The sequence below is a fragment of the Equus asinus genome, chromosome 14 (genome assembly GCF_041296235.1).
Source record: "Equus asinus isolate D_3611 breed Donkey chromosome 14, EquAss-T2T_v2, whole genome shotgun sequence".
Classification (NCBI taxonomy): Eukaryota; Metazoa; Chordata; class Mammalia; order Perissodactyla; family Equidae; genus Equus; species Equus asinus.
In genome coordinates, this window is record NC_091803.1 from 33,768,714 (window position 1) to 33,795,900 (window position 27,187).

The window sequence follows — 27,187 nt, forward strand, 5'->3', positions numbered from 1 at the left end:
AGTGCTGGAGCTCTCCACGAGATGGCACTATAGAAAGTGCCCTCATCAATGGCATTTAAACACTCTGGGGGGTGGGGGGTGGGATTGGAAAGCCACCCCTCTGCCTGGTGCTTCCCCTATGATGACACTGTTCTCCCACATGGGCACTTGAAAAATCCCAACCATCTAAGACATTCGTAATTCTCATTTATAGACCACTTAGATGGACAGATTAGGGGGAAAAAATGTTGCTTGGAATTAAAATAACAACAAGAATAGCTCAAACGTATTGAGTACTAACTATGTACTGGGTACTATGTTGTGTACTTTATGGTGGATTTTCTCATTTCATCCTTCTAGCAACCATTTGAAGTAGAAACTGTTTCACAGATAAGAAAACTGAGGTTTAGAGAGATTAAGTAAATTGTCATGTGGCTAGTAAGTGGTGGTGGCGGGGAGTTGTAATCTAGGTCTGTTTGACTCAGCCTGGATGGGTGGAAAGGGGGCAAGAAATGCCAGGTCAGAGGGAGGGAGTGGACGGTAGGGGGCAGTAAGCCATAGGTGAGTGTGGAATGCAGCCCCAGGAAGGCGGCTCCTGAGTAATGAGCCCCTAAAGTGGAAGCTTGATATCCTGAACAGTTAAAGGTGAGTTTGGGAAGGACAAAGACCACTAGATATACTCAGGGCTTTCCTCACTCAGAGCCCATTCCTGTCTGCATTGTTGGTCATACACCACAAGCCACCCCTTGACAGCTCCAGGCCTTGGAAAGCCGTTCTGTGTCCTAATACCTTACTCAGGAGATCCATTTGCACAGATTCTGGCTCTGGGAGGGGTTTCTGAAGGCTAAACCGCCTGTAGCTCTCAAGTCTACAAGATGGATCTTCTGGGGTTATGGAGTGGCTGTGCTGCCATTTCTGACCACTTCCCAGAACTTAAGCAGGAAAGGCTAGTCCCTATGTTTGGGGCACAGACTTTACTGATATCAGCAGAGGGGTTGCTACTGTGGTTTAAAACAAGATGAAACAAGATAACATGGACCTTAGGAAGAAACCGCACTGATGTGTACCAAAGCTGCCCTCTAGGACAGTGCTGCCTGATAAAAGTATAATACGAGCCATGTGTGTAATTTTAAGGTTTCTAGTAGCCACGTTTAAAAAAGTATAAACAGGTGAAATAAATTTTATAAATATATTTTATTTGCCAAAAAGTATTCAAAATATTACCATTTTAATAGATAATCAATATAAAAATGTTAATGTTATCTCTCACATTAACATTTTCAGACTAAGTCTTTGAAATATGGTGTGCTTTTATACTTATAGCACATCTCAATTTGGACTAGCCACGTTTCAAGTTTTCGATAGCCGCAAGGGGTGGGTTAGTGGCTCCAGGCTGAGCAGTATAGCTCTTGGCTGTTAGAATTGGACAACCAGATGCTTTGCTAATCTCTATAATTAACAAAAGCAATTTAAAAAATAATACCAATCTCTGAGTCTTTCCTTTGGGCCAAGTACTATGCCAAGTGCTTTACATATTTCTGTGATTTAATCCTAGAGATAGTGTGTTGTTCTAAGATGTACTTTTAGGTATTAGAGAATAAATGAGAGGCCAGGACCTTCAAACTGTACACTGCACAACTCTAGGGAATGCTATGTTTGGGCACTGCAGTGTGAATTGTACTTTCTAGAGTTATGCAGTGTATAACCTGCACAACTGTACATGGAAGACCCATGAGAGATGCTAGAGTGTGATGGATAAGAGCTTTGCAATCAGAATTGGATCCAAGTCCCAATTCTGCCATTTATTAGCTGGATGGTCTTGGACAAGATACTTAATTTCCTTGTCTCTGTTTCCTTATATGTAAAATGGGAATAATAATACATTAGTACCTTCCTTATGGTGTTAGGAGAATGAAATAAGTGCATAAAGCTCTTAAAACAGTGCCTACCGTATAGTAAGCCCTCAATAAATGTTAATTACTTTATTATTTCCATTACCTTAGTGGTCCTCCACGTGTCCTCAGAACCCAGATTGGAAGCCATTTGAATTAGCTGGTTCACTCATGCTTTCACTCCATAAATACTTATGGATGCCTACTAAATTCTAGGTCCCAGGGACACAGGGCTAAATAAGACGGAACATGATGTGACTCTCATGTCCCTTCTTGCTCTGACATTCCTCCTGGGGCTGGACAAAGACAAAATTGGGCAGTTGGTGAGGTTTTTCAGAGCCTCATTCCCCTTCAGTCCTCCTTCCCTTCTTGAGCACGTTAGCCTCATAGTGCCCAGATCTCTCAGTCGCTGAGAAAAGTGTTCAAAAGCCATCAGAGACTTCATTTAAGACCTTTCTCAGAGATATTTTCACTTAGAAGATAAGGTTGGGGTAATATTTACACCAAAGGAATGGGCACAACAGATGCTAACATTTCCAACAAGTGAGCACACTGGGATGGAAAGGAAGATATTTGGGGGGAGGCCTTCTTCCTTCCCAGCATCCTCATATCACAGAATTTGGGAGTCTGCCCATCCCAGGTACTCATGACTTCCTCCTTGTACACAGCAGACATTTAGGACAGCCTCTGTCGTGAACTAGGCTTTGTACCAGGCCCTGGGAGCACGAAAACAAACCAGATCCTGTCCCAGCCCCCAAGTGCTCACGAGTCTGCACTATTCCAAGTGCTGGTGGGAGACCGAGCCCCAGTAAACTAGCTGTGATGGGTGTGGGCCCTAGGCTGCCTCCTGAGTCCTTAGACCTGCACTGTCCAATTCAATAGCCACTAGCTATACACGGCTATTTGAATTTAAGTTAAGTAAAATCAAGGTAAAACTTAAAAATCAATTCCTCAGTCACAGTAGCCACATTTCCAGGGCTCAACAGCTGCGTGTCACTGGTGGCAATAGTATGAGATGGTGCAGAATAGAACATTTCCATCATTGCGGAAAGTCTGGCCAGTGCTACCTTGCATGATACACGCTTGTTTTCCTCTTTTCTTTGCAGATCAGTGAGATTGTTGGCTATGAAATAAGGCCCACCGAAACGACTTGCCTCTCAAATATGCTGGAATTTGGATTTGGCAAATTCATTGACAAGTAAGGCTCCTCCCTTCCTTCAGGAAGTTTTGTGGTCAAAGTATCTGTAAGTTCCCACAAGGATATGACTGGCTTCCTGTTAGGCTGTTTTTCTCCTTCTGGTTGAGGATAACTTGAGTTTTTAGGAACCTTCACTTTGGGTGTCTAGCTACGGGTGAAGCTTCCATATCCAGCTGCAGAGTTGATGATGAGTTATGACTTGAAAATTGAGTCACAGACTTTATTTCAAAGGGAAATTACAAAAAAAATAAGTTCTTGGAACCTGAGGTCCAAGCCCAGCTCTCAGTGACTTCAGGAAAAACCATTTAAACTTTCTGGGTCTCGGTTTCCTCTTCTTTAAACAAACAACGACAAACAGGAGTGGCTCTCTGAGCTCTAAAAATTCCATGAAATATAGTCAAATGAGAGTTCTCTTTACTTGTTCTCTCCTCGTCTCCAAATGCCCCTGGAATCTGTGCTCGATATTTTGTTCTACTGGAATTGCTATTTTTAGGATCAGAGATTCTCAGGACCCTGTTTGTTTTCCTACACCTCCTTCAGGGTGAGGGATGGAGAGATTCAGTGCCAGGACCGGAGACCCTGTTAGGCACCTGGGTTAGGGTGTAACTCCACCTGTGTGTTCTCAGAGTGTGGTGCAGACAGCTACATCGGCATCACTTGGGATCTTGTTACAAATGCATCTTCTCAGGCCCCACCTCAATCTGCTGACTAAATTCTGGGAGTGGACCCTGCAGTCTGTATTTTAACAAATCCTCCAGTCAGTGCTGTCTAATTCAGGAGCCACTAGGCACATGTGGTTATTGAGCCCTTGAAGTGTAGATGTGCTGGGAGTGTAAAATATAGGCTGGATTTCAAAGGCTTATTAAGAAAAATAAAGCAAAATGTATAATAAATTTTAACACTGATTTTATTTGAAAATGATATTTTAGATATATTGAGTTAAATAAAATTGTTAAAATTAGTGTCATCCGTTTCTTTTTACTTTTAAAAAATACAACTACTAGAAACTTTAAAATGACATATGTGGCCCACGTTACATTTTGAATGGACACTGCTGCTCTAGGTAATGCTGATGCATGCTAGAGTTTGAGAACACTTTCTCCAAACTGCGGCAGAACAGGTCTAATCTAAGGTGCTTCCAGACCCCTAAATCTCTGCCACCTGAATGCTCCAGCGCCCCCCAATACCCCCATTACTGTCCCTCTTTAAGGAACAGGCCTAGAGATGCGTGCATTTCTACGGGCTCAAGGTTATTTTATTAAAGGGCCTCATTTTCCCCCAGTAAAATGTTCCAGGAAACACCAACTGTTGAACACTTATGCTACACTGAGCATTTTATATACGTTAACCAACTTATCCATCACAACCACCTGATGTTCTAGCTAATGTTATTATTTGCATTTTACACATGAGGAAATAAGTTGATTAGAGAGATTAAGTAACTAGCCAGAGGTCACAGCTAGTAACTGAAAGAACCAAGACCTGAGCCCAGGCTGACTGACTTCAGAACCTTAACCATTACCCTTTACCACCTAAAAAATAAACCCATCTAAGGAGACAGAGACTGAGCAGACACACAGTGACTCTGCCGCTCTCCATGCCAATGTGCCCAACTGTGACAAATCCAGACGTGGTGATGCCTTGGCCCAGTTGTTCACCTCTGTGTGCTTCAGTCTCCTTATTTGTAAAATGGGAAGAATAGTAGTAGCAGCTAGGTGATTAAACTTAGTGTGAGGATTGTGAGATGAGGCATATAACCTGAACTGATTTGACGTCTGAGTTCTCAGCCACTGCCTATTAGTGCCGTGTGGTATTCTGGGCATCCCACCATCCTGCAGTGAATGCACTTTATCACAGCCCACAGCAGAGCTTCTCTAGCACATCTGGGTGAGATCAAGTCTTGATATACTTCATGGACTCCCGAGCTGATTAATCCCTCCCCTATGCAATTATTTGCATAATTATAAGACATAAGGCACGTTGCAATCATTTCATCTTATTTAATTATGCTAACAACCCCTTATGGGGCAGATGGGGACCTAAGGCCTGTCAAGTGACTTACCCTGGCCACACAGCCAGCCTCCTTGTCTCATACTCATCTGGGTTGGCACCTGCCCTTATTAATTATTCCCTATGTGCACACTCATTTTGGTCATCTCCCAAGAAGGTCACATTTAGGATGGTGACCATGCTGCTGACGTCTTGATCAGTCATTGTTTGGTATTATCTGCATCTCATCTGCTTCCCTGAATGAGGCTAAATGAGTGTTTTCAGCTCTGTTTAATTGACCCCATTTGGCTGGCTACATGTGAACAATTCTATTGTTCTTTCTGACAAAGAGAGGGGAGAAGGCACACAGTGGGGGAGGAAGAAACTAGATTAGGAGTCAGAGGAACTGGTGTTTGGACCTGGTTCTGGCACCCCATCTGTGTGTGTGGCTTTGGACACGTCATTTGCTTCCTCTGGGCTTCAGTTTCCTGACCTACAAATAAAGACCAGATGGTCTCTTCTACACTCGAGGATGCAGTGAAAGATGAGTGCTGAGGCAGAGAGAATTATCCCTCACCTCCTTCCAGAACTTTGCTTCCCAGTTCTTTGGCCACACCAGGGTTTAGGACCCAGATCTCCATGTGGAAACAAGAAGAGAGGAATTTGTCTTCCCCTTCTCGCCTTCCCTCCCCGTTTCTGTGGAACAGGGGGCTGTTGACATGTGGGCCCAGCGCATCAGCATAATAGTAGTTGTTTTTTAAAAAAAGTGGGGCAGGAAGTCGAGTAAAAGCCATCACATAAATTAACAGAAGTTCTAAGATCTGAATAAGAAGTTACAATAATAGTTCAGGAGTATAAGAAAATGGAAAGATGAGGTCTTGTTTTAATGGCCTTACAACAGTGGTTGTCATCTGGGCATGATTTTCTACCCCCAGGGGACATTTGGCAACATCTGGAGACATTTTGGTTGCCACAACAGGCAAGGAGTGGGGACGGGGCAAGTCTGCTACTGATGTCTAGTGAGTAGTGGCCAGGGATGCTACTAAACTTACAAAGCACAGGACAGCCCCCGTGACAAAGGCTTATCCACCCTGTATTGATTTGCTAGGGCTGCTATAACAAATACCACAGTCTGGGGGGCTTAAACAACAGAAATTTACTGTCTCAATTCTGGAGGCTGGAAGTCCAAGATCAAGGTGTTGCCGGGATTGGTTTCTCTCCTTGGCTTGCAGATGGCAGCCTTCTCCCTGCGTCCTCACATGGTCTTCCCTCTGTAAACATTTTAGTACAATTAAGGGATTTTTGTATTTCTCTTAAAGCTGAGCTGAAATTCTTCCTGTGACATGTTTTCACTGTCTCCTCCCGTTGAGTTGCTGTTGCTATGTTCTTTCTTTAGACTGGAGCCCATTGGTGCGGCCGCCAGTAAGGAATATTCTCTGGAGAAAAACTTGGAGAAAATGAAGATGGACTGGATTAATATGACGTTCAACTTCATGAAGTACAGGGACACTGTGAGTCTCAGTCCAATTGTCCAGTCCTCTGAGAGCAGCAATTTACCATGGAGCAGGTTACAGAGGAGATTCATTCAGAATAGCAACAGAACTCACAGAGAAAGGGTCCCTAACATCTTTCTGTTTTTAATTTGAGTTCATAATAGTTTACATCATTGTGAAACTTCAGTTGTACATTATTTCTTGTTTGTCACCACATAAGTGCTCCCCTTCACTCCCTGTGCCCACCCCCCACCCCCCTTCGCCTGGTATCCACTGAACTGTTTTCTTTGTCCCTGTGTTTATATTCCACATATGAGTGAAAGCATCTGGTGTTTGTCTTTCTCACATGGCTTATTTTGCTTAGCATAATTCCCTCCAGGTCCATCCATGTTGTTGCAAATGGGATGATTTTGTCTTTTTTTTTTACAGCTGAATAGTATTCCATTGTATATATACACCACATCTTCTTTATCTAATCATCAGTCAATGGGCACTTGGATTGTTTCCATGTCTTGGCTGTTGTGAATAGCGCAGCAATGAACATAGGGGTACATATGTTACTCTGGATTGTTGATTTCAAGTTATTTGGGTAGATACCCAGAAGTGGGATAGCTGGGTCATATTTTCAGTTTTTTGATGAATCTCCATACTGTTTTCCATAGCGGCTCCACCAGTTTGCATTCCTACCAGCAGTGTATGAGGGTTCCTTTTTCTCTCCACACCCTCTCCAACATTTGTTATTTTTAGTCTTAGTGATTATAACCATTTTAACAGGTGAAGGTGGTATCTTAGTGTAGTTTTGATTTGCATTTCCCTGATGATTAGTGATGTTGAACAACTTTTCATGTGTTTACTGGCCATCTGTATATCTTCTTACAAAAAATATCTGTTCATATCCTCTGCCCATTTTTTGATTGGGCTGTTTGGTTTTTTGTTGTTCAGTTGTGTGAGTTCCTTATATATTATGGAGATTAACCCCTTGATTTGCAAATATTTTCTCCCAATTGGTGGGTTGTCTTTTTGTTTTGATCCTACTTTCTTTTGCCCTGCAGAAGCTCTTTAGTCTGATGAACTCCCACTTGTTTATTTTTCCTTTTGTTTCCCTTGTCTGAGAAGACGTGGTATTCGAAAAGATCCTTTTAAGTTTGATGTCAAAGAGTGTGCTACCTATATTATCTTCCAGGAGTTTTATGGTTTCAGGACTTATCTTCAACTTTCATCCATTTTGAGTTTATTTTTGTATATGGCGTGAGATAATGGTCTACTTTTATTCTTTGCATGTGGCTGTCCAGTTTTCCCAACACCATTTATTGAAGAGACTATCTTTTCTCCATTGTGTGTTCTTGGCACCTTTGTTGAAGATTAGCTGACGGTATATGTGCAGTTTTATTTCTGGCCTTTCAGTTCTGCTCCATTGATCTGTGTGTCTGTTTTTGTACCAATGTCATGCTGTTTTGATCACTGTGGCTTTGTAGTACATATTGAAGTCAGGGATTGTGATGCCTCCAGCTTTGTTCTTTTTTCTCAGGATTGCTTTAGCAATTCGGGGTCTTTGGTTGCCCCAAATGAATTTTAGGATTCTTTGTTCTAATTCTTTAAAGAATGTCATTGGGATTCTGATTGGGATGGCATTGAATCTGTAGATTGCTTTAGGTAGAACGGACATTTTAACTATGTTTATTCTTCCAATCCATGTGCATGGAATCTCTTTCCATCTCTTTATGTCATCATCTATTTCTTTCAATAATGTCTTGTAATTTTCATCGTATAAGTCCTTCACTTCCTTAGTTAAATTTATTCCTAGGTACTTTATTCTTTTTGTTGCGATTATAAATGGAATTGTATTCTTGAGTTCTCCTTCTGTAAGTTAATTATTAGAGTACAAAAATGCAACTGATTTTGTAAGTTGATTTTGTACCCCACAACTTTACTGTGGTTGTTAATTATTTTTAATAGTTTTCCAATGGATTCTTTAGGGTTTTCTATATATAAGATCATGTCATCTGCAAACAGCAAGAGTCTCACTTTTTCACTCCTTGTTTGGATTCCTCTTATTCCTTTCTCTTGCCTAATTGCTCTGGCCAAATCCTCCAGTACTATGTTAAATAAGAGTGGTAATAGAGGGCATCCTTGTCTTGTTCCTGTTCTCAGAGGCATGGTGTTCAGTTTTTCCCCATTGAGTATGATGTTGGCTGTGGGTTTGTCATATATGGCCTTTATTATGTTGAGGTAATTTCCTTCTATCCCTATTTTGTCAAGAATTTTTATCATAAATGGCTGTTGGACCTTGTCACATGCTTTCTCCGCATTTGTTGAAATGATCATATGGTTTTTATTCCTCATTTTGTTAATGTGGTGTATCACATTGACTGATTTGTGGAGGTTGAACCATCCCTGTGTCCCTGGTATAAATCCCACTTGATCATGATGTATGATATTTTTGATGTATTGCTATATTTGGGTTGCCAGTGTTTTGTTGAGGATTTTGCATCTGTGTTTATCAGCAATATTGGCCTGTAGTTTTCCTTTTTTGTGTTATCCTTGTAAGGCTTTGGTATCAGAGTGATGTTGGCCTTGTAGAATGTGTTAGGAAGCGTTCCATCTTCCCTAATTTTTTGGAATAGCTTGAGAAGGATAGGTATTAAATCCTCTCTGAAAGTTTGGTAGAATTCCCCAGGGAAGCCATCTGGTCCTGGGCTTTTATTCTTTAGGATGCTTTTGATTGCTGTTTCAATCTCTTTACTTGTGATTGGTCTGTTCAGATTATCTGTTTCTTCTTGATTCAGCTGTGGGAGGTTGTAAGAGTCTAAGAATTTATCCATTTCCTCTAGATTGTCCATTTTGTTGGCATATAATTTTTCGTAATATTCTCTTATAATCTGTTGTATTTCTGTGGTATCTGTTGTTATTTCTCCTCTTTCATTTCTAATTTTATTTGTCTGAGCTTTCTCTCTTTTTTTCTTTGTAAGTCTGGCTGGGGGTTTGTCAATTTTAGTTATCTTCTCAAAGAACCACCTCTTTGTTTCATTGATCCTTTCTACTGCCTTTTTCGTTTCAATAGCATTTATTTCTGCTGTGATTTTTATTATTTCTCTCCTTCTGCTGACGTTGGGCTTTATTTGTTCTTCTGTTTCTAATTCAGTTAGCGTAGTTTGAGATTGCTTATTTGGGACTTTTCTTGTTTGTTAAGGTGACCCTGTATTGTGATGAATTTCCCTCTTACTATGGCTTTTGCTGCATCTAATAGAGTTGGTATGGTATGTTTTAATTTTCATTTTTCTCCAGATATTTTTTGATTTCTCCTTTAATTTTTTCAGTGATCCATTGCTTGTTCAATAGCATGTTGATTAATCTCCACATCTTTGTCCCTTTCTCAGCTTTTTTCTTGTAATTAATTTCTAGCTTTATAGCATTGTGATTGGAAAAGATACTTGTTATTATTTCAATCTTCTTAAATTTATTGAGGCTTGCCTTGTTTCCCGACATATGGTCTATCCTTGAGAATGTTCCATGCACGCTTGAGAAGAATATGTTTCTGCTGTTTTGGGATGGAGTGTTCTGTATATGTCTATTAAGTCCAGCTGGTTTAGCTTTTCATTTAATTCCACTGTTTCCTTGTTGGTTTTCTGTCTGGATGATCTATCCATTGATGTGAGTGGAGTGTTGAGATCCCCTACTATTATTGTGTTATTATTAATATCTTCTTTTAGGTTTGTTACTTTGGTGCTCCTGTAGGTGCATAGATATTTATAAGTGTTATTTCTTCTTGATGGAGTGTCCCTTTGATCATTATATACTGCCCCTCTTTGTCTCTCTTTACCTGTCTTATCTCGAAGTCTACTTTGTCTAAGTATTGCAACACCTGCTTTCTTTTGGTTGCCATTAGCTTGGAGTATCGTCTTCCATCCCTTCACTCTGAGCCTGTTTTTGTCATTGGAGCTGAGATGTGTTTCCTGGAGGCAGCGTATTGTTGGGTCTTGTCCTTTAATCCATTTTGCCGCTCTGTGTCTTTTTATTGGAGAATTCAATCCATTTATGTTTAGGGTGATTATTGATATATGAGGGCTTAATGCTGCCATTTTATCACTCATTTTCTGGTTCTCCTGCATTTCCTTTGTTTCTCATCCTGTGTATTTTGGTCTAGCAATCGAGTTATGTAGTTCTTTATGTTGTGTTTTTTTGTTTTCTCCTTATTTATTGTTTGCATCTCTGTTCTGCTTTTTTGTTTAGTGGTTACCATGAAGTTTGTATTCAAAATCTTGTGGATAAGATAGTCCATTTTCCGATGGCCTCTTATTTCGTTAGACAAAACCGATTCAGTCCCTCTCCTCTTCCCCTCCTAAGTTGTTTTTCTCAAATCTTACTCTGTCTTGTGTTATGAGTTTGTCGTTAAAATGACAAGATTACCTTTGTTTTTGGTGTTTTCCTTCCCTTTGTCTTTAATGCTATACTTGAGTATTTGCTATCCTGCTCTGATTCTATTTATCTCCTTACTCTGTGCTTTGTAACCCCTTTCTCCCTTTTTTTTAAGGCATGAGGGCCTTCTTGAGGATTTCTTGTAGGGGGTGTCTCATGGCTATGAACTCCTTTAGCTTTTGTTTGCCTGGGATAGTTTTTATTTCTGCATCATATCTGAGGGATATTTTTGCTGGATAGAGTATTCTTGGCTAAAAATTTTTGTCTTTCAAAAATTTGAATTGCCATTCCAGTCTCTCCTAGCCTGTAAGGTTTCTTCAGAGAAATCCACTGAAAGCCTGATAGAGGTTCCTTTGTGGGTTATTTTCTTCTGACTTCCTGCCCTTAGTATTCTTTCTTTGTCATTCAGCCATGCCAGTTTCACTGCTATATGCCGTGCTGTAGGTCTTTTTATATTGTCGTATTCAGGAGATCTGATAGCTTCGTCCACATGGATTTCCATCTCCTTCCCTGGTTTGGGAAGTTCTCTGCTATTATTTGTTTGAACAAGCTTTCTGCTCCCTTCTCCTTCTCTTCTTCTGGAACACCTATAATTCTTATGCTGCATTTCCTAATTAAGTCAAATATTTCTCAGAAACTTACTTCATTTCTTTTTAATCTTAGTTCTCTCTCCTCCTCTATCTGGAGCATTTCAACATGTCTGTCCTCAATTATGCTGATTTGCTCCTCTATGATGTCTGCTTGAGCGTTCAGCCTATCTTTTTTTAAAATTTATTTTTATTGAGATATAATTGACATATAACACTGTATAAGTTTAAGATGTACAACATCTTGATTTGATACTTATATATTGCAATATGATTACCACCATGCTGTTAGCTAACACCTCTGTCACATAATTATAATTTCTTTTTTGTGATGAGAACAGTTAAGATCTAGCCTCTCAGCAGTTTTGAAGTTTTAATGCAGTATTGTTGTCTGTAATCACTATGCTGTGCGTTAGTGTCTGCCTTGCCATGTCAGTCACCCTTCCTCTTAGACACCACTGGAGGGGTGCATTTTCAAATGAGAAAGGCCTTTTGATTCAGAGCAAGAAGGTTTCTTACTGCAAAGGAGCTTAGCAAGCCTCCCGAATTAGCATTTCCCAGGGAGGACTCTCCAGGTCCCTCAGAAGCATACCAGGGGTAGATAATGCTTAACACTTCTCAAAAAAAAAACCCAGTTGATTCTTCCTGACTCCTCCACCCCCAGAATGCCTGGACATCTGTATTTTTAAGGCATCCCTGGTTTTTCTAATGTGCAGTGTGGATTGAGAACTAAAACCCTAAAGGCTCCCATACCTCACCATCCTCCAGATTGCATGTTATCCTTTTATGACTTCTCTCCCCCTTCAGTTTCAATGGTCACAATGCTTTGATTTCACTGGATCAGAACTGTAGATGAGCTGATGGGAAGGAAGAGAGCAAGGCCTCTCCCAGCACTACTGGGCCCCTGTGAGTCCCAGCAGCTTGGTGTTACATGAGCTGATTGCATTAGATCCTGCTATAGGTTGTTGGACTGAGATAAGGAGTGAAGCCAGGGGACCTGGGAGAAACTCAGTTACATGTGGCCAATTTTCAGAGTTTTTGACTGAAGTAGCTGTAGACAGGGATGAACAGCAAAATGGGAATCAAGGTCCCACTTGATTAGGAGCTAGACACACCTCCCAGTGCAGAGCTAGTGGTGAAAGGTAGAGGAGAGGATGTGTCCTAGCCCCAGTCTAACCACCCAGATATAGGCTTGGAGGAATTGAAAACAGAGAGACCAGACCTGTTGCAGAGGGCAGACCCTTATCAATTTGCTTGCCACGGTGGCCCAGGAGGAAAAGTGCCATCCACAGAGGCTGGCCTTTAAGGCACAGGAACCTTAACTACTAGTAAAATCTGGCCCAGTAAATGTATAGGCAGAGGTTCCAAAACTTTCTTGATTCTCAGTGCCTTCTACGTCTGAGTACTTTTTTCATGGTTCCCTTCCATAGAACCAAAAGAAATACCACATAGCTTTGTTTATGAAGTAATGAGGTTCAGACCAAAAGAAATACCTCATATAGCTTTGTTTATGAAGTAATAAGGTTCAAACAACTTAATAAGTGTTTATGTCCCTGTCAAGTAAACAATTGTTTGAAAAACAAATACATATAAATTGAAAGAAAAAACATTTGTATCTCAGTTTTAAATAATCACAATTATTTGCTATGAGTTTGTAGCAGTGCTCTGGGGCACCTCAGCACACAGTTTGGGAACCGTGGGTCTAGGCCTACCCAGTCAGATTAGCAGCTGATCCTACGTGAGGGAGAGCCGGGAAAGCAAGTGGACAGGGAAGTAGGAATACAGGGAAGGGGGCAGAACCCTTCCTCCCGCAACAGACACTGGTTGCAGGTCTGGGCTTCCACCGTATTTGATTTCTGCAAAGGAGGTAGAAAATAAATGTCTTTAAAAACATTTTCAGGGATGAAAATAGAAATTCCATCTCTTGTATGACTTGGAGTCATGTCCCACTGGGGTGGAGATCTGAGCTGTGAGACCTTTGGGAATCAACATGAAAAGTGGAGGTCTTATGATTTTTGACAGGGTGGGGCATCTTTATTTGCAGGATACAAGCATCTTGTGTGCAGTCGATGACATTCAACTGCTACTCGATGATCATGTGATAAAGACCCAGACCATGTGTGGCTCCCCATTCGTCAAACCAATAGAAGCAGAATGCCGGGTAAGAGAAAATGAGGTTGGGTGTTTTATGATGTCCTATTAACTCTGGGTTTCTTGGAGGAGGGAGAAGGTTTTTAAGTTCATTTAACACAGAAACTCACTTTCTCCTGATTCGAAAAAAAACAACACAAGACTGAAAATAATAACCATCCAAGTAAGGGCATGGCATGCTGAGCCTTTGCAACAGTCTTCCAAAAGATGAGATGAGATGATTTGAATGCAGCAAATAAAAATACATTTGGAAAGTCTGTCATGGGCTATAGTAATCTAGAATGTAAATTACACAGAGTAGGGATTTTGCCTGCTTTGCTCATTGTTTGTGGAAGTGGCATAGGCTAAGGGGACAGATTCTGCAGCCAGACTGCCTGGGTTCAAATTTTGGTTCTGTACCTTATTAGTTAACCTTACACAAGTTACTTGAACTGTTGTGTCTCAATTTCTGCGTGTGTTGAGTTTTGTAATAATATCTCCCTTATAATCTGTTGGATTAAGTTCGTTTCACATACACACAGGGCTCAGATCATCACTTGTCACAGAGTAAGCATTGTAACTATTTATTATTATTATTATTATTATTAATCCATTAGAATGTAAGCTCCAAGAAGGCAAGGACTCTTGTTTTTTTCTCTCATTGCTATATGCACATTGCCTAGATCAGTGACCAGAATGCAGGGGGCACTCAATAAGTATTTGTTAAGCAAGTGAATGAATGAATAAATGAATGAATCCATCAGTGGGGCTGTGATGCAGAGTGGCAGGTTAATGATTCAAATATGAAATGCTAAATTTGCAGAAGTGGGAAGAAAAGCTAGTTCGTGTGCAGGAAATTTTGGATGCCTGGTTGAAATGCCAAGCCACCTGGCTGTACCTGGAACCGATCTTCAGTTCAGAGGACATCATAGCCCAGATGCCAGAAGAGGGCAGGAAGTTTGGCATCGTTGATGGTTACTGGAAATCACTCATGTCCCAAGCAGTAAGTTTTTATACCTTATCACATCTAGCCATCAAGAACATAGGATGCCGTACAGATATTTCTCATTGTGCAGCCTACCCATGTCCCTTAAAACTTGAAAGTAAACTAGATTTTTGCAAATTTGATATTTTAATGTATTTTTTCTAATTTTAAAAGTTATTATTAAAAATCCAAACATAGAAATATGTAATATAGAAAGTGGAGGCCTTTTGAAATCCCACCTCCCTAGAGGTAGCTGTTAGCAGTTTGTAGAATTCAGCTGTCGTTCCTGACAAGGTAGAAGACTTTGTGCATTACAGGAGGATGCAATGAAATGTTTATAGATTGAGAATCCTTTTGGAATTCAAATAATTATCCATGTTCAGTTACTCAGTTATTTAACAAATATTTATTTAGTACCCGTGATGACCTAGACATTGTGTTAGGAGTCAGAAAATACTGGAAGATGTAGAGAATATGATTTCTGCCTATATAGAATTCACTGTCTTGTGAGGAGACAGGCTTAGATAAATGCAAGCTGTAATAGAAGTATATGCAAACAGTTACTAGAATGCAGAAGAGTAATTTAGTTGCCTGAGAGTGTCCAGGTACACCTCCAAAGGGGGTGACATTGGAAACAAGCCCTGAAGGATGAGTTTGCTGGGTGGACATGGCAACCAGGGGCGTCTATTAAGAGATGATATCTTTTTCCTTTTTGAAGTCGTGTGCTCAAATTGGGGTGTGCTTATAAAGAATTTGTCTCAAGGGAATTTATCTGCCCAGGTGGTTTGCAGGAATGAGATAAGTGGCAATTTATATTGCCCAGCCAGTGGAGCCACTTTTCATGATATCCTGCTTCCTCGAACTTCTTATTAGTTAAGATTCTTTGGTTGAAGGTAACAGAAAACCACTGCAAGGTAGCTCAGACAAAAAGACCAAATGGGTGTCTCATGGAATCCAAGGGCAGAAAGTGCAGCCAAGCCTCACAAAGGATGGAGCCAGAACCCAGAAATCTCTCAGGATTCAGAGTGTTCTTTCTATGCCTGCTTCTCTCTCTCTGCTGACTGGCTTACACTGCCACTCGGTCACATAATGGAAGATGATCCTCACCCAGCAGCAAAGCCCCCTCATTAAAGGGTCTAGCTCAGACTAGAATAGAATTTTATAGTTTGAATTCCAAAATCCAAGAATTTAAAATATAATTGGCTCAGTTGGTTTCAGATGCCCAACCCAGGCCCAGTCAACCATGGCTAGACAAACAGGGTCATGTTATATGAGCATTCACCATTGTGGAATTAGGAAGCAGTTAGCTGGGCAAGGGGCTTCATTAGTTGATGGGCTTGTCATATACTCATTACAATGACCGGTCTCAGAATCTGGGAACCCCATGATGATTCTCCCCTTTTTTGTTGGAACCTAGGTGAAAGATGCCAGGGTTCTGATGGCAGCAGACCAGCCACGGATGGCTGAGAAGCTTCAAGAAGCTAACCTTCTGTTGGAGGACATCCAGAAGGGGCTGAATGATTACTTGGAGAAGAAGAGACTTTTTTTCCCCAGGTATTCAGAATTGTCCTTTTGTTTGGAGTTGCCTTCTTGACCCATATATAGGTAGAATTACATTTTCATACTGAAAGTTGGCTTCTACCAATCTATTCCATAATCTTTATAGTTCTCCATTCCCCAAGAGACAGCTCTCAGAGGTAAGGCACATCATATTTATAGGGAGATTGAATGGACAGCAGTGGGAACCAAGTCCACACTTTGGCCAACCATCATGGCCACATACCCAATCAGAGGTGTATAGTAGTCATGATTAAGAACCTGGACTTTGGAGTTAAACAGACCTCAGTTCGAGTCCCAGCTCTCCCACTTATACAGCAAATCTGTCAGAGCCTCAGGTTCTCCACTGTAAAACAGAAATATGATAACAGCCCCTACCTCATGTGTTTGCTGTGCAGATCATGTGAGATAATGCATGTAAAGCATTTAGCACCTAGACTGTGTGTTTAAGAAATGTCAGCTAAATTTTTTTGCCATAAAATTTTTTAGTTTCTGGTAGATATATTTATAAATATTTGATTCTTCTTTTCCACAAGAACCAATATTCTGTGTAGAAGTCAAGGTAGTTTTAGAGGGCTGGTTCTAGAAAAGAGAGTCCTCACTACTGATAATCTATCCATGTGTAGTTCGCCATGGATGGTCACTCCATGTCATTTGACTCTGATTAGGATGCAAGTTTGATCCCAATTTGTCTTTAAGAAAAGTACATTTTTGTGTTCCCGTTTATGGAGATAAAGTTAGTCCCCTGCTTTCTACCAAAAAAAGAAATGTGATTTGTTTTGGATTCAGAAATGTCCTTGATATCTATTTAGTGCAGTATTGTCCATTGTCCAGACATAGAATTTTCTTCTGTGGTAGGAATGTTCTATATTTGTGCTGCAATACAGTAGCCATTAGCCACATGTGGTTAGATAGCACTTTAAATGTGGCTAGTATGACTGAGAAAGTGAATTTTAAATTTATTTAATATTAATTTTTTAATGTAAATAGCCACATGTGGCTAATGGCTTCAGTATTGGACAAACACACAGCACAAATAGTGGAAGGAACCTCAATTTGGAAGCACAAAACCTAGGAAGAGGAAACTCCTAAGATTTGGGCTTCTAATCCTCTACCCACTGCTGTTACTCCTAATAAAAATGTGAATAATAGCCAACACTAAACAGCATTTACCATATGTCAGGATACTGGTCTGAGTGCTTTGCATGTATTAACTTATTAACCCTCACAATAATTCTATGAGGTTGGAAGCATTATTATCCCTGCTTTACAAAGGAGGAAACAATAACTTGCCAGAAAACACAAGAGTGGTAAATGGACAAGTTAGAATTCAAATCCAGGCAGTCTGGATAAGATACTCAGTTATTTAACCTCTCTGAGCTTCCTTTTCTCCCTAAGTTAAACACACACACACACAAACACTCACAAGACTATCTCAATATTCCTATGTGCCTTTTTATAGAATAAAATTAAGCACTCTCAGTAAACACTTTGAAAATATTATTGATAGTTACATATTTTAAATTAATTATTTTTGAAAATACAAAGTGCTGAATCATGATTTTAATTTTAAATTATACGAATATCTTGATTATTACTCTTCGGCCCTTGAGCCTTATTCACTATCACACATGATGGAGATAGAGGTAGTATAAATCCATAGAGATCACCTATTTGAAATTCACTTGGGAGTGGGAGAAATTGACATCCCTGTTAGATATCGGCCAGTCCGTGGGCCAACAAATAGTGATTGAGCTCTTCCTACCTGCCCAACACTACCGCTACAGTGTATTAGTTTGCTTTGCTGCATAACAAACTGCCCTAAAACTTAGAAGCTAAAAACAGCAACTGTTTATTTAGCTCACAATTCTGTGGGTTGGCAAACTGGACTGAGCTCATCAGGGATCATTCACGTGACTTCAGTCAGCTGGCAGTCAATGATCTCAATCGCTTGTCTGGTGGTTGGCTTCCTGTTGGCAGGGGCAGCCTAGATAGTTGGGCCATGTCTTTCATTCTCTGGAAGGCCAGCCTGGGATTATTCACATGGTGGTGGTCACAGCAAGAATGGAAGCTTCAAGGCCTCTTGATGTCTAGGCTTGGAACTTGCACAGGCTCATGTTTGCCACAGTCTGTTGGCCAAAGCAGGATACAGAGCCAGCCCAGGTCCGGGAGATGTGAACATAGACTCCACCCTGAGGAGAGGAGCTGCAAATATTGTGGCCATTTTTGTAATCCACCACATAGTGTGAAGACCATAATCAGATGGTCAGTCCATTATGTAACTTTCAGCCTGGTTGCCACAGTAGAAGTTTGTCCCTTGAACATTTTCTGAAGATTTGTTGTTGTTACCTTGAGGGCCTGAGCAAGCAAATGAAGTTATCTTATTATCTCTAATTTTAAAACACTGGTAAAGGCCTCTGCATGTGAATAGGTTCATCATTAACACACATTTCTTATTTCACACCTGTAACATATTCTGTCCTACCTGGAGATAAGGAAAGACAAGGAGGTCTCCTCTCCTTCTGTTGCCCAGTGGTTCTCAACACTGACTGCACGTTAGAATCACCTGGGATTTTTAAAAGTACAAATCCGCAGACCCAACCCCAGATCAATTATATTAGAATCAGGGCAGTGGAATTTTGGCATTGGTATATTTTTATAAGCTCCACTGGTGATTCTAAAGTGTGGCCAAGGTTGAGAACCATGCTTCTGTTCAGATTTCTGTCAGAAGGTAGAAACCCCCCCCCCACACACACACAACCACATATACCAGCTTTCACCCCTTCATTTGCTCTGAGACAAAACTATCTCCAACCTCTATGCCCCAGACTAAAAGTGGCGAAAGGGAGTGGGCCTTAGAGAAGACTCTAGAACACAGCTGGTATTGACTGGGGTGTCATCTACCTGTTGGGAGTATCACTTTGTTGGAAAAAGAAGTTCTCAGAAAAGATTCTAGTTGCCATCTTCCTTTGCTTTGAAATAGGTTCTTCTTCCTATCAAATGATGAGCTGCTGGAGATCTTGTCAGAGACCAAAGACCCCCTCCGAGTGCAGCCCCACCTGAAGAAGTGCTTTGAGGGAATTGCCAAGCTGGAGTTTACAGGCAGTCTGGAGATTGTGGGCATGATCAGCTCAGAAAAAGAAACTGTTCCGTTCAAACAGAAAATCTATCCAACTCAAGCCAAAGTAACTCCCCTTAACCATTTTTGGTTCTTTTCTCCATAACAGAGCCAAACAGAGGGAGAGAAAACAGAAAGCATATTGATTAAGCATTTGGACTCTCTAGTTCCAGACTGTCTGGGTGTGTGACACCTGTGTTCCACAACTTAATGACTCTGTGATTGGGAAGTTACTTGGTCTTTCCAAGTCTCAGTTTGCCCATCTCTAAGATGGGGGGTTCTACTGAAATCCGTGTGACACACTAAATTTGTGGAAGGATTTCAACCAAACTTGACGTGAAGGCAGTAGCAGGAATCAGATCCAAACAACCAATGCTGCTTAGATCTCCACAAGCAGAGCCCATTAAAAGTGATCCGCTCAGACGGACGGCTTGCTGGGGCAGGCGTTTTTAAAGGTCAATAAGGCACCATGGAAGTGATGCCATTTACCTCAGATTTTCATACATGTTTCCTTACATAGTGAGTGAAATGTAAATTACTTCCACTCCTGCCAAACGTGACAGCACCCCTGAGCAGTAATAGACAAGCACTCTTGGCCTCCTTTGTCAACTATTTTTATGACCCAGACCTATATTGTAACAGGCAGGAGTCACGTCACCAAACCAGACACAAGCTAGCTCGTGGGCACCTGAAGTCAAGAGCTACAGTTATCTGAAATTTTAAAACTGAATAATTTGCTGCACATTCGAATTACCTGTAGAGGTTTAAAAAAATCCAAATACCTGGGTTGCATCCCATACCAATTAAATCAGAATGTCTGGGAGTGGCAGTCAGGCATCTGTATTTTTTAAAGATCTCCAGATAGTTCTAATGCACAGCCAAGTTTGGGAACCACTGCAATAATGCATGAATTAGAACTGTTCATTAGAAATGAGCAATTTATTTTATGAACTGAAACATAAATGTGTCATTTGCCTCCAGAGAAGTTATCTGCTTCAGAAAATGACATGAAAAAAACGCATGTTAAAAATCTCCCAGCGCCCCTTTGACAAGACAGTCACTTCCTAGACTACAGTTAATAAATGTAAAGCAAATAGTTAAAGAATATTGGCTTGGAGGGATAGCAGACTTTTGGCCTTCCTCCAGCCCTGTCCAGAGAAAGCTGGCTCTGCCCGTGGTGCCTCCCTCTGGGCTTGGCTAACTATTGCTGCTTCTCTGTCTGTCTCACCCTCCAGGGCATGGTGGAAAAGTGGCTCCAGCAGGTGGAGCAGATGATGCTTGCCAGTATGCGGAAAGTTATTAGACTTGGGATTGAAGCGTATGTCGAGGTAAACGAGAATCAGAGAAGACATGCCAGGGTGTTGGTACAAGAATAAGAATTTTGGGGAGAAGTTTAAATGGATCAGTTCTAACTGCCCCTCTGTCTTCTCCCAAAACCTACCCCTCTGTGCTTCTCTCTCCTTTCCTTGTAAATCTTGGGGCATATACACGTTTCTGAATATGAAATGTTCGCAGTTAGAAGCAGATGACACACGCATAGCCAGTTAAGCCAGAACACTCTGGTTGCTGGGGGCCAGCCCTTCCTGTGAAATCAATTGATGGTAGGAGGTCTATTTAGAGAACCCCTTCCAATTAAGCATTCCCCTCCTGGGTTTTTCCTTTACATTACACATGACCTGAATGACGCAACTCTCAAAGCTTTGGGGGTTTGGGGGACAGGTATGACAGAAGGCCTAAGAGAAAAGAACCTGTGGAAATCACTCTTTAGCCAGCTCCTAGCAAGGTTAATGTTGGCAGACTAGATCTTTACTCTCCTCTACTTTAGGTGCCTTTTCTTCTCACTTTCAGGCCCCATCCCCATATCTAGGACCCCTTCCATCAAACAAGAGAACATTCAATTAACACCTTCCGACTAAAGTATGAGGTCAATAAAACATCAAGGAATCAGTGCCATTTAACTCAGATTTTCAAACACGTGGGCTTACATAATGAGTAAAATGTAAATTACTTCCATTCCTGCTGAACGTGACAGCACCCTCAAGTAGTAGTAAATGAGCACTCTTGGCCTCCATTGTTGACCGTTTTTTGCCACCCATACACATAAGTTGCAACAGCCAGGAGTCACGTGGACAAACCAGACACCAGCTAGCTCATAGGTGCCCAAAGTCAACAACTACAGTTACCCGACCCTGAGATTCCCTCTCAGTAGTATTCACATTGTAAATGAAAGGCCAATCTTTTGTCCAATTATATATCTTAAATCAAAAACTATATTAAAGAAAAACAGCTACCTATATGAAATTATTTCATGCAATTGTGTCTATAGTAAGAGTCAGCAAACTTTTTCTATAAAGGGTCCCATAGTAAACGTTTTCAGCTCTGCAGGCCACACCTGTCACAGTTATTTATCTTGGCCTTTGTAGTGTAAAGGCAGCCATGGATGATATGTAAACAGTGAGGATGGCTGTGTTGCAATGCAACTTTGTTTACAAAAACATGCCCTTGGGCCATAATTTGGCAGATCTATGGTTGAAAAAACAAGTTAGGGGCAGGGTATGGCTAAGAAAATTGTGGCCCAGCACTGCAATATTATGTAGCCATCAAAAAGAGTAATTATGAATTCTCTCTGAACACCACCTTGATTATAACTATGTAAAATTCTTCATAAAACTCAGCGAGGAAGACATTAATCATCAGTAAGCCCAGACGTGTCAAGCCTAGTAGCCTCTGAGGGTGGGGAAGGGTTTTGTTTTTGTTGAGGGGGTGAGGTGGTGGGGGATGTTTTTAAGAAGTTAGTTTCAATCACACAAGATGAACTGACCCTGCACCATGCCTCACTGCACTTTCCCAGGTCCCTCGTAATCAGTGGGTCTTGCAGTGGCCTGGCCAGGTGGTTATCTGTGTCTCCTCCATCTTTTGGACCCAGGAGGTGTCCCAAGCCCTGGTAGAAAAGACCCTACCGGTAAGTGAGCCTGTCATGAAGCTTGTAGAGGAGATTCAAGCTTGAGTAGGATTTAGTTACATATAATTAGAATAGCCATGTTTTCTAAACAAACAAAAAGAATCATGACATCCAACCCATGTCATCACAAAAACCAGGGTTCTCATGGGGACAGTGGGAAGGAGAACTTGGAATTGGGACTGTTCTGAGGTTCTGTAGTGTAAGACCTCCCACAGTCCTTCCCCAGCAGAAACTCTTGGCTGTAGGATTCTAAGTTTTATCAGCCTTAGCTTCCAGGGGTCAGCCTGGCAGAATTTCCACCAGTTGGAATTTCCACCCCTTGTCTTCTTCCTTGGCTAAGAGAACATCTGGTCCTGTTTTCCTCTCCTCCTCCTCCAATGTTACCCACTTCTCCCACCTCCAGTCCAGCACAAACCCACCTTCAGCTCTTCCTTCAGATTTCTCTCGAGACCAGGTGTGCTCAAGTCCTGCTTGTCCTCAGATCCAGACACACATACTTCCAGTTAACTCGTGCCATTGAGAGTTCAAGATCTGGATGGACTTGGGTTCAAATCCTGATAGCTTCATCTGTTAGCTGTGTGACCATGGGCTAGTTACTTAACCTGAGTCTTGGTCTTCTTGTCTATAAAATGCAAGAATTGTAGCACCACATTATAGCTCTGTGGGAGGGTTAAGTGAGATGCTGGTAAATTTTTCAGTACTTAGATCCTAGGCTGTAAGCCCCACAGGGCAGAGGCCATGTCTGTGTTCCTCACTGTTATATCTCCAAGAGTGATTGCAGTGCTGAGCACATAGTAGGTGCTCATTAAATATTTATTGAACACATGAAGAGTAACTCCATGCCCAACCTCTTTACCATGGTATAATTTCCCATGATTAGCTCATCAGACCTTCTGTTATTCCCCCTATAGATGATTGGCTGGGGACCAGAATATATTTTAATTTACTATATTTTGCTTTATACGTTAAAATTAGAACATTAGTATTTGACCAAGGTTGAAATTTATACAGATTTCATGTTGATAATTCCTAAAAGTGTATTGCACTTTACACTTGCAAACTATATCATTTCAAACTTTGGAAACACTGAAAAATTCTGACTTTTGTGACTGCATCTCCGTGCCCAGTTTTTCTACCCATAAAAGAGGAGACTGCTTCCACTCACACACCCAAGCCCTGGAGTGTATGCATGCTGAATGATGTTCCTCGGCATCCTAAAGGAAGGAATGTAGGACAGGATCACCATCCATCCATGTTTATTTAACAAATGTTTGTTTGGCATCTGTGTTTGGCTGTGCTGGGACTCTGCTACTAAACAAAGGGAATTAGAAGTGAATGAGAGTGACATGGTCCCCATCCTTATGGATTTGCAGTCTAGATGGGGAGAGAAAAAAATATCTTTTATAGAACTGTAGTAAGGGAAGTATAGGGATCCAGGAAGCATAGGGAGGAAGGAGAGAACTAAGAGAGGGGTTAGGATTGGGAAAGATTTCTCAGAAAAGTGGTGTCTAAGAGGAGACATAAAATATGAATAGGGATTAGCCAAGCAAAGAATGGGAGGAAGGATGTTCCAGAGAGGGAGACTAGAATATGCAAAAGTCTGAAGATGAGAAGCATAGTGCACTCTAGCAACTGAAGGCACTTTCATCCAGAAGGGCTGTGGAATGAACATGGTTAAGAGAGATGTGGGGAACAGCCCCATCACTAAGGGCTTAAGAGACAAACTGAGGGCAGTGGGGAGGCATTCAAAAGGCTTTTTTTGTTTTTTGCTATATGTCAGGGACTTTATTGTTAGTAACAAAAACAACCACCAGCATTTACTGGATTCTTTCTTCACGTTGTGCCAAGTGTTTTACATACAGTATCTCATTTAATCCTCAAAACAGCTTAAGAGGTAGCTGTCGTTATTTAGATCTGATAGAACAGGAGACTGAGACTAAGAGGGTTAAAATCATTGCCCAGAACCACATAGCTAGCAAGTGGGGAAGGTGAGATTTGAACCTAGGGTGGTCTCACTTGTTTTCCTTTTTTAAATTCATTTTTATTTTTTAACTCTTTTTGTTGAAATAATGTCAGACTTGCAAGTGATGTTACAAAAACAATACAGAGAATTCCCATACACCTTTCATTCAGATTCCCCAATATTAACATCTTACCTAACCACAGTGTAATTATCCAAATCAGAAAACTAACATTGATGCAAGATACAATATTATCATCTAATCTATAGACCTTTTAAATTGGCTCATCTAAGTTTAGCCAGTTGCCCCACTAATGTCTTTTTGTCTGGTCCAAGATCTAATTCGGGATTACATGTTTACATGCATTTAGTTTTCACATATCCTGTGTCTCCTTTAATTTGAAAAAGTTTCAGATTTTTTTAAAAAAATTCTGACTTACTGTATAATTTATACACAGTAAAATTCACCCTCTTTAGTGTACAGTTCTGGGTTTGGACAAACACATACATATGTGTATCCACCATCACAATCAGGATATAGAACAGTTCCACACCCTCCAAAATTCCCTCCTGCCCTTTGTAGTTATCCCCTTGCCTTACGCCAAGCCTCTGGCAGCTACCATTCTGTTTTCTATCCCTGTAGTTTTGTTTTTTCCACAATATCATAAAATTCGAATCTTACAGTATCTAGCCTTTCAAATTTGGCTTCTTTCAGTTAGTGCAATGCATTTGAAATTCATCTAGAGGCTAATGCCTGGAGGTCAGGGAAGGGAGCTGGAGGGATGACATCCAGGAGTCTGCCATGGGCCATGGGGTGGTGGATGGTGCCATTTCCCAAGAAGGGATTACCAGAGGAATCCAATTTAACCAGTTGTCCCCTCCTATGCCCCTGCCAGGATTTTCTGAAAAAGAGCAATGATCAGATTGCAGAGATTGTCCAGCTGGTACGAGGGAAGCTGAGCAGCGGGGCTCGACTCACCCTCGGGGCCCTCACAGTCATTGATGTCCATGGTAAGCAAGGAGACTCCCTGGCAATACTGACTGTCCAGGAATAGCAGCCGGGCTCGCCAGTCTCCCTTCTCCCAGGTAGAGTGATTTAGGGTCTCTCTTCCCAATAGAGAGATACTTCTCCAACTGAGAGTAAGCTTGGGGAGGAAAGAGATAAGCCAATGCTTCTGAGTATCTCCACCTTATATTTTCCCCACCACCCCCAACTTTTTTCCAGGAACCCTCCAAGCAGGGCTCTTACTGAGACAGTGATGGCCAAGACCATTTCTGAGATTCACCAAGTTGGAGTGATTTTTTTGCACTGATCATAGCTAATATTTTTGAATACTCACCAGGTGCCAAACTTTGTGCTCAGTGCTTGACATACGTTATCTCATTTTTATATGCATTTCACAGATTGAGAACCAGAGGCTTAGAGGGGTGTATAACTTGCTGAGAGGTAGTACACAGAGAATAAGTAGCAGAGGCTCTTTTGTAATTTGAACCTAGGTCTGTCTGATCCCAAACCCCAGAGACTGAAAATGGGCAGTGACTCAGGGAGGGAGTGGGTGAGAGATGATGCCTTCCAGCTCTTCATGAAAAAAAGAAAAGAAGAAGAGGAAGAGGAAGAACTGGAGTCTTTATATAAAACAAACCACTCCCACACCCTCACTCCATTATTACCAAGGAAACTAGGGCTGGACCAGGCTGGTTGCCTGGGAACAGTGTCTTTCCTCCTCACACACCCAGCATCCTACTGGCATTTCATGGCATCTTGTTCTCCTTAAGGTGGATGCACACTTCAATCTGATTTCATTTAGATAGACTAGCATAAAATCAGGGAGAGAGAAGGGAGAATGTGATCTTCAGCTGGCCACATACCCACTCCAGGCAGGAGTAATAATAAGTGCAGATGTTACTGCTCCGTGTACCCCAGAGTAGTTGGGTTCACACACACACACACACACACACACACTCATGCATCAACACATGCACACACACACTGTATAGCAAAGGCATCTCCAACTCAGTCCTTTGAGATTCACCTTCTTCTTGGGTCTCTCACGCAGACCCCTCCTCCTGCTGCCGCTCTGGGTTCTCTCAAGAACCTTTGGGGAATTAAATTCCTTGGGAAGGATGGAAGAGCTATTGGTGTAATCTTCTTCAAGGGCTCTTCTCTGCAGGGTTTTGGATTTTACTGTAATAAAGATTTCTTTCACGCAGAGGCAATGGACTTACGGAAGTGTCCCTTGGCAAAATTATGCTTTTGGGATCCTAATTTCAAGCTGCTGAGGTAGTTCTGAGATCTTAATAGCTCTCTCCCTGAGTTACCTAAAAAATAATAATTCTTGTAAATCTTTGCCCACTCTTCAACTTCAGGGCTCCTGTCACTGTGAGAAAATTAAATTAGGTTCATAATTCTATGAGAAAACCCAGAGCTATATCTCTCAGCTGGTTTCTCAGGCTCCCAGATGGAAAGAATACAACCAACCATGGATTCATGGGACCCCTTCCCTTGCCAGTTCCATCAGGCCAAGCTGATTATATTCTCCTAGGATAGCCTAGGCCTTGAAACAGAGCCCAAAGGGTTATGTTGGGGTTATGGCAACATTTGGGGTAACTACATATTGCAAAACCCTCTAGTCAATCCCCCAAGAATTTGGGAATAATAACAGTAGCTAATACTTATATAATGTTTTTATATGCCAGGCACAGTTCTATCTGTCTATCTATCTGTGTATATGGATATCTATATAGATCTTATATATGTGTATATGTATATGTGTATATATATTTGTATATGTACATTTAATCCTCATAGTAACCCAATAAGGTAGGTACTATGTTATCCTCGTTTTGTAGATTATGCAGCTGAAGGACAGAAAGATTGAGTAACTTGCCTGAAGTCACACAGCTAGTTAATGGCAGAACCA

The 27,187-nt window shown here is 41.2% G+C and overlaps 1 protein-coding gene across 9 annotated transcripts in view; it reads left to right on the plus strand.

The window, feature by feature from the left end:
- The window catches only part of DNAH3 (dynein axonemal heavy chain 3), a 167,162-nt gene that overhangs the window by 55,666 nt on the left and 84,309 nt on the right, over window positions 1-27,187 (plus strand). For all 9 annotated transcript variants that reach the window (XR_011494269.1, XR_011494270.1, XM_044747042.2 and 6 more), the window contains 9 exons: window positions 2,978-3,069; window positions 6,455-6,569; window positions 13,599-13,715; window positions 14,508-14,687; window positions 16,087-16,223; window positions 19,210-19,411; window positions 20,580-20,672; window positions 22,196-22,306; window positions 25,163-25,277. Coding sequence is in view for 7 of the 9 variants with exons in the window: in XM_044747042.2 (XP_044602977.2) it covers window positions 2,978-3,069; window positions 6,455-6,569; window positions 13,599-13,715; window positions 14,508-14,687; window positions 16,087-16,223; window positions 19,210-19,411; window positions 20,580-20,672; window positions 22,196-22,306; window positions 25,163-25,277 (1,162 nt within the window). In the remaining 2 variants the exon portion in view is untranslated. The remainder of the gene's footprint in view (window positions 1-2,977; window positions 3,070-6,454; window positions 6,570-13,598; window positions 13,716-14,507; window positions 14,688-16,086; window positions 16,224-19,209; window positions 19,412-20,579; window positions 20,673-22,195; window positions 22,307-25,162; window positions 25,278-27,187) is intronic.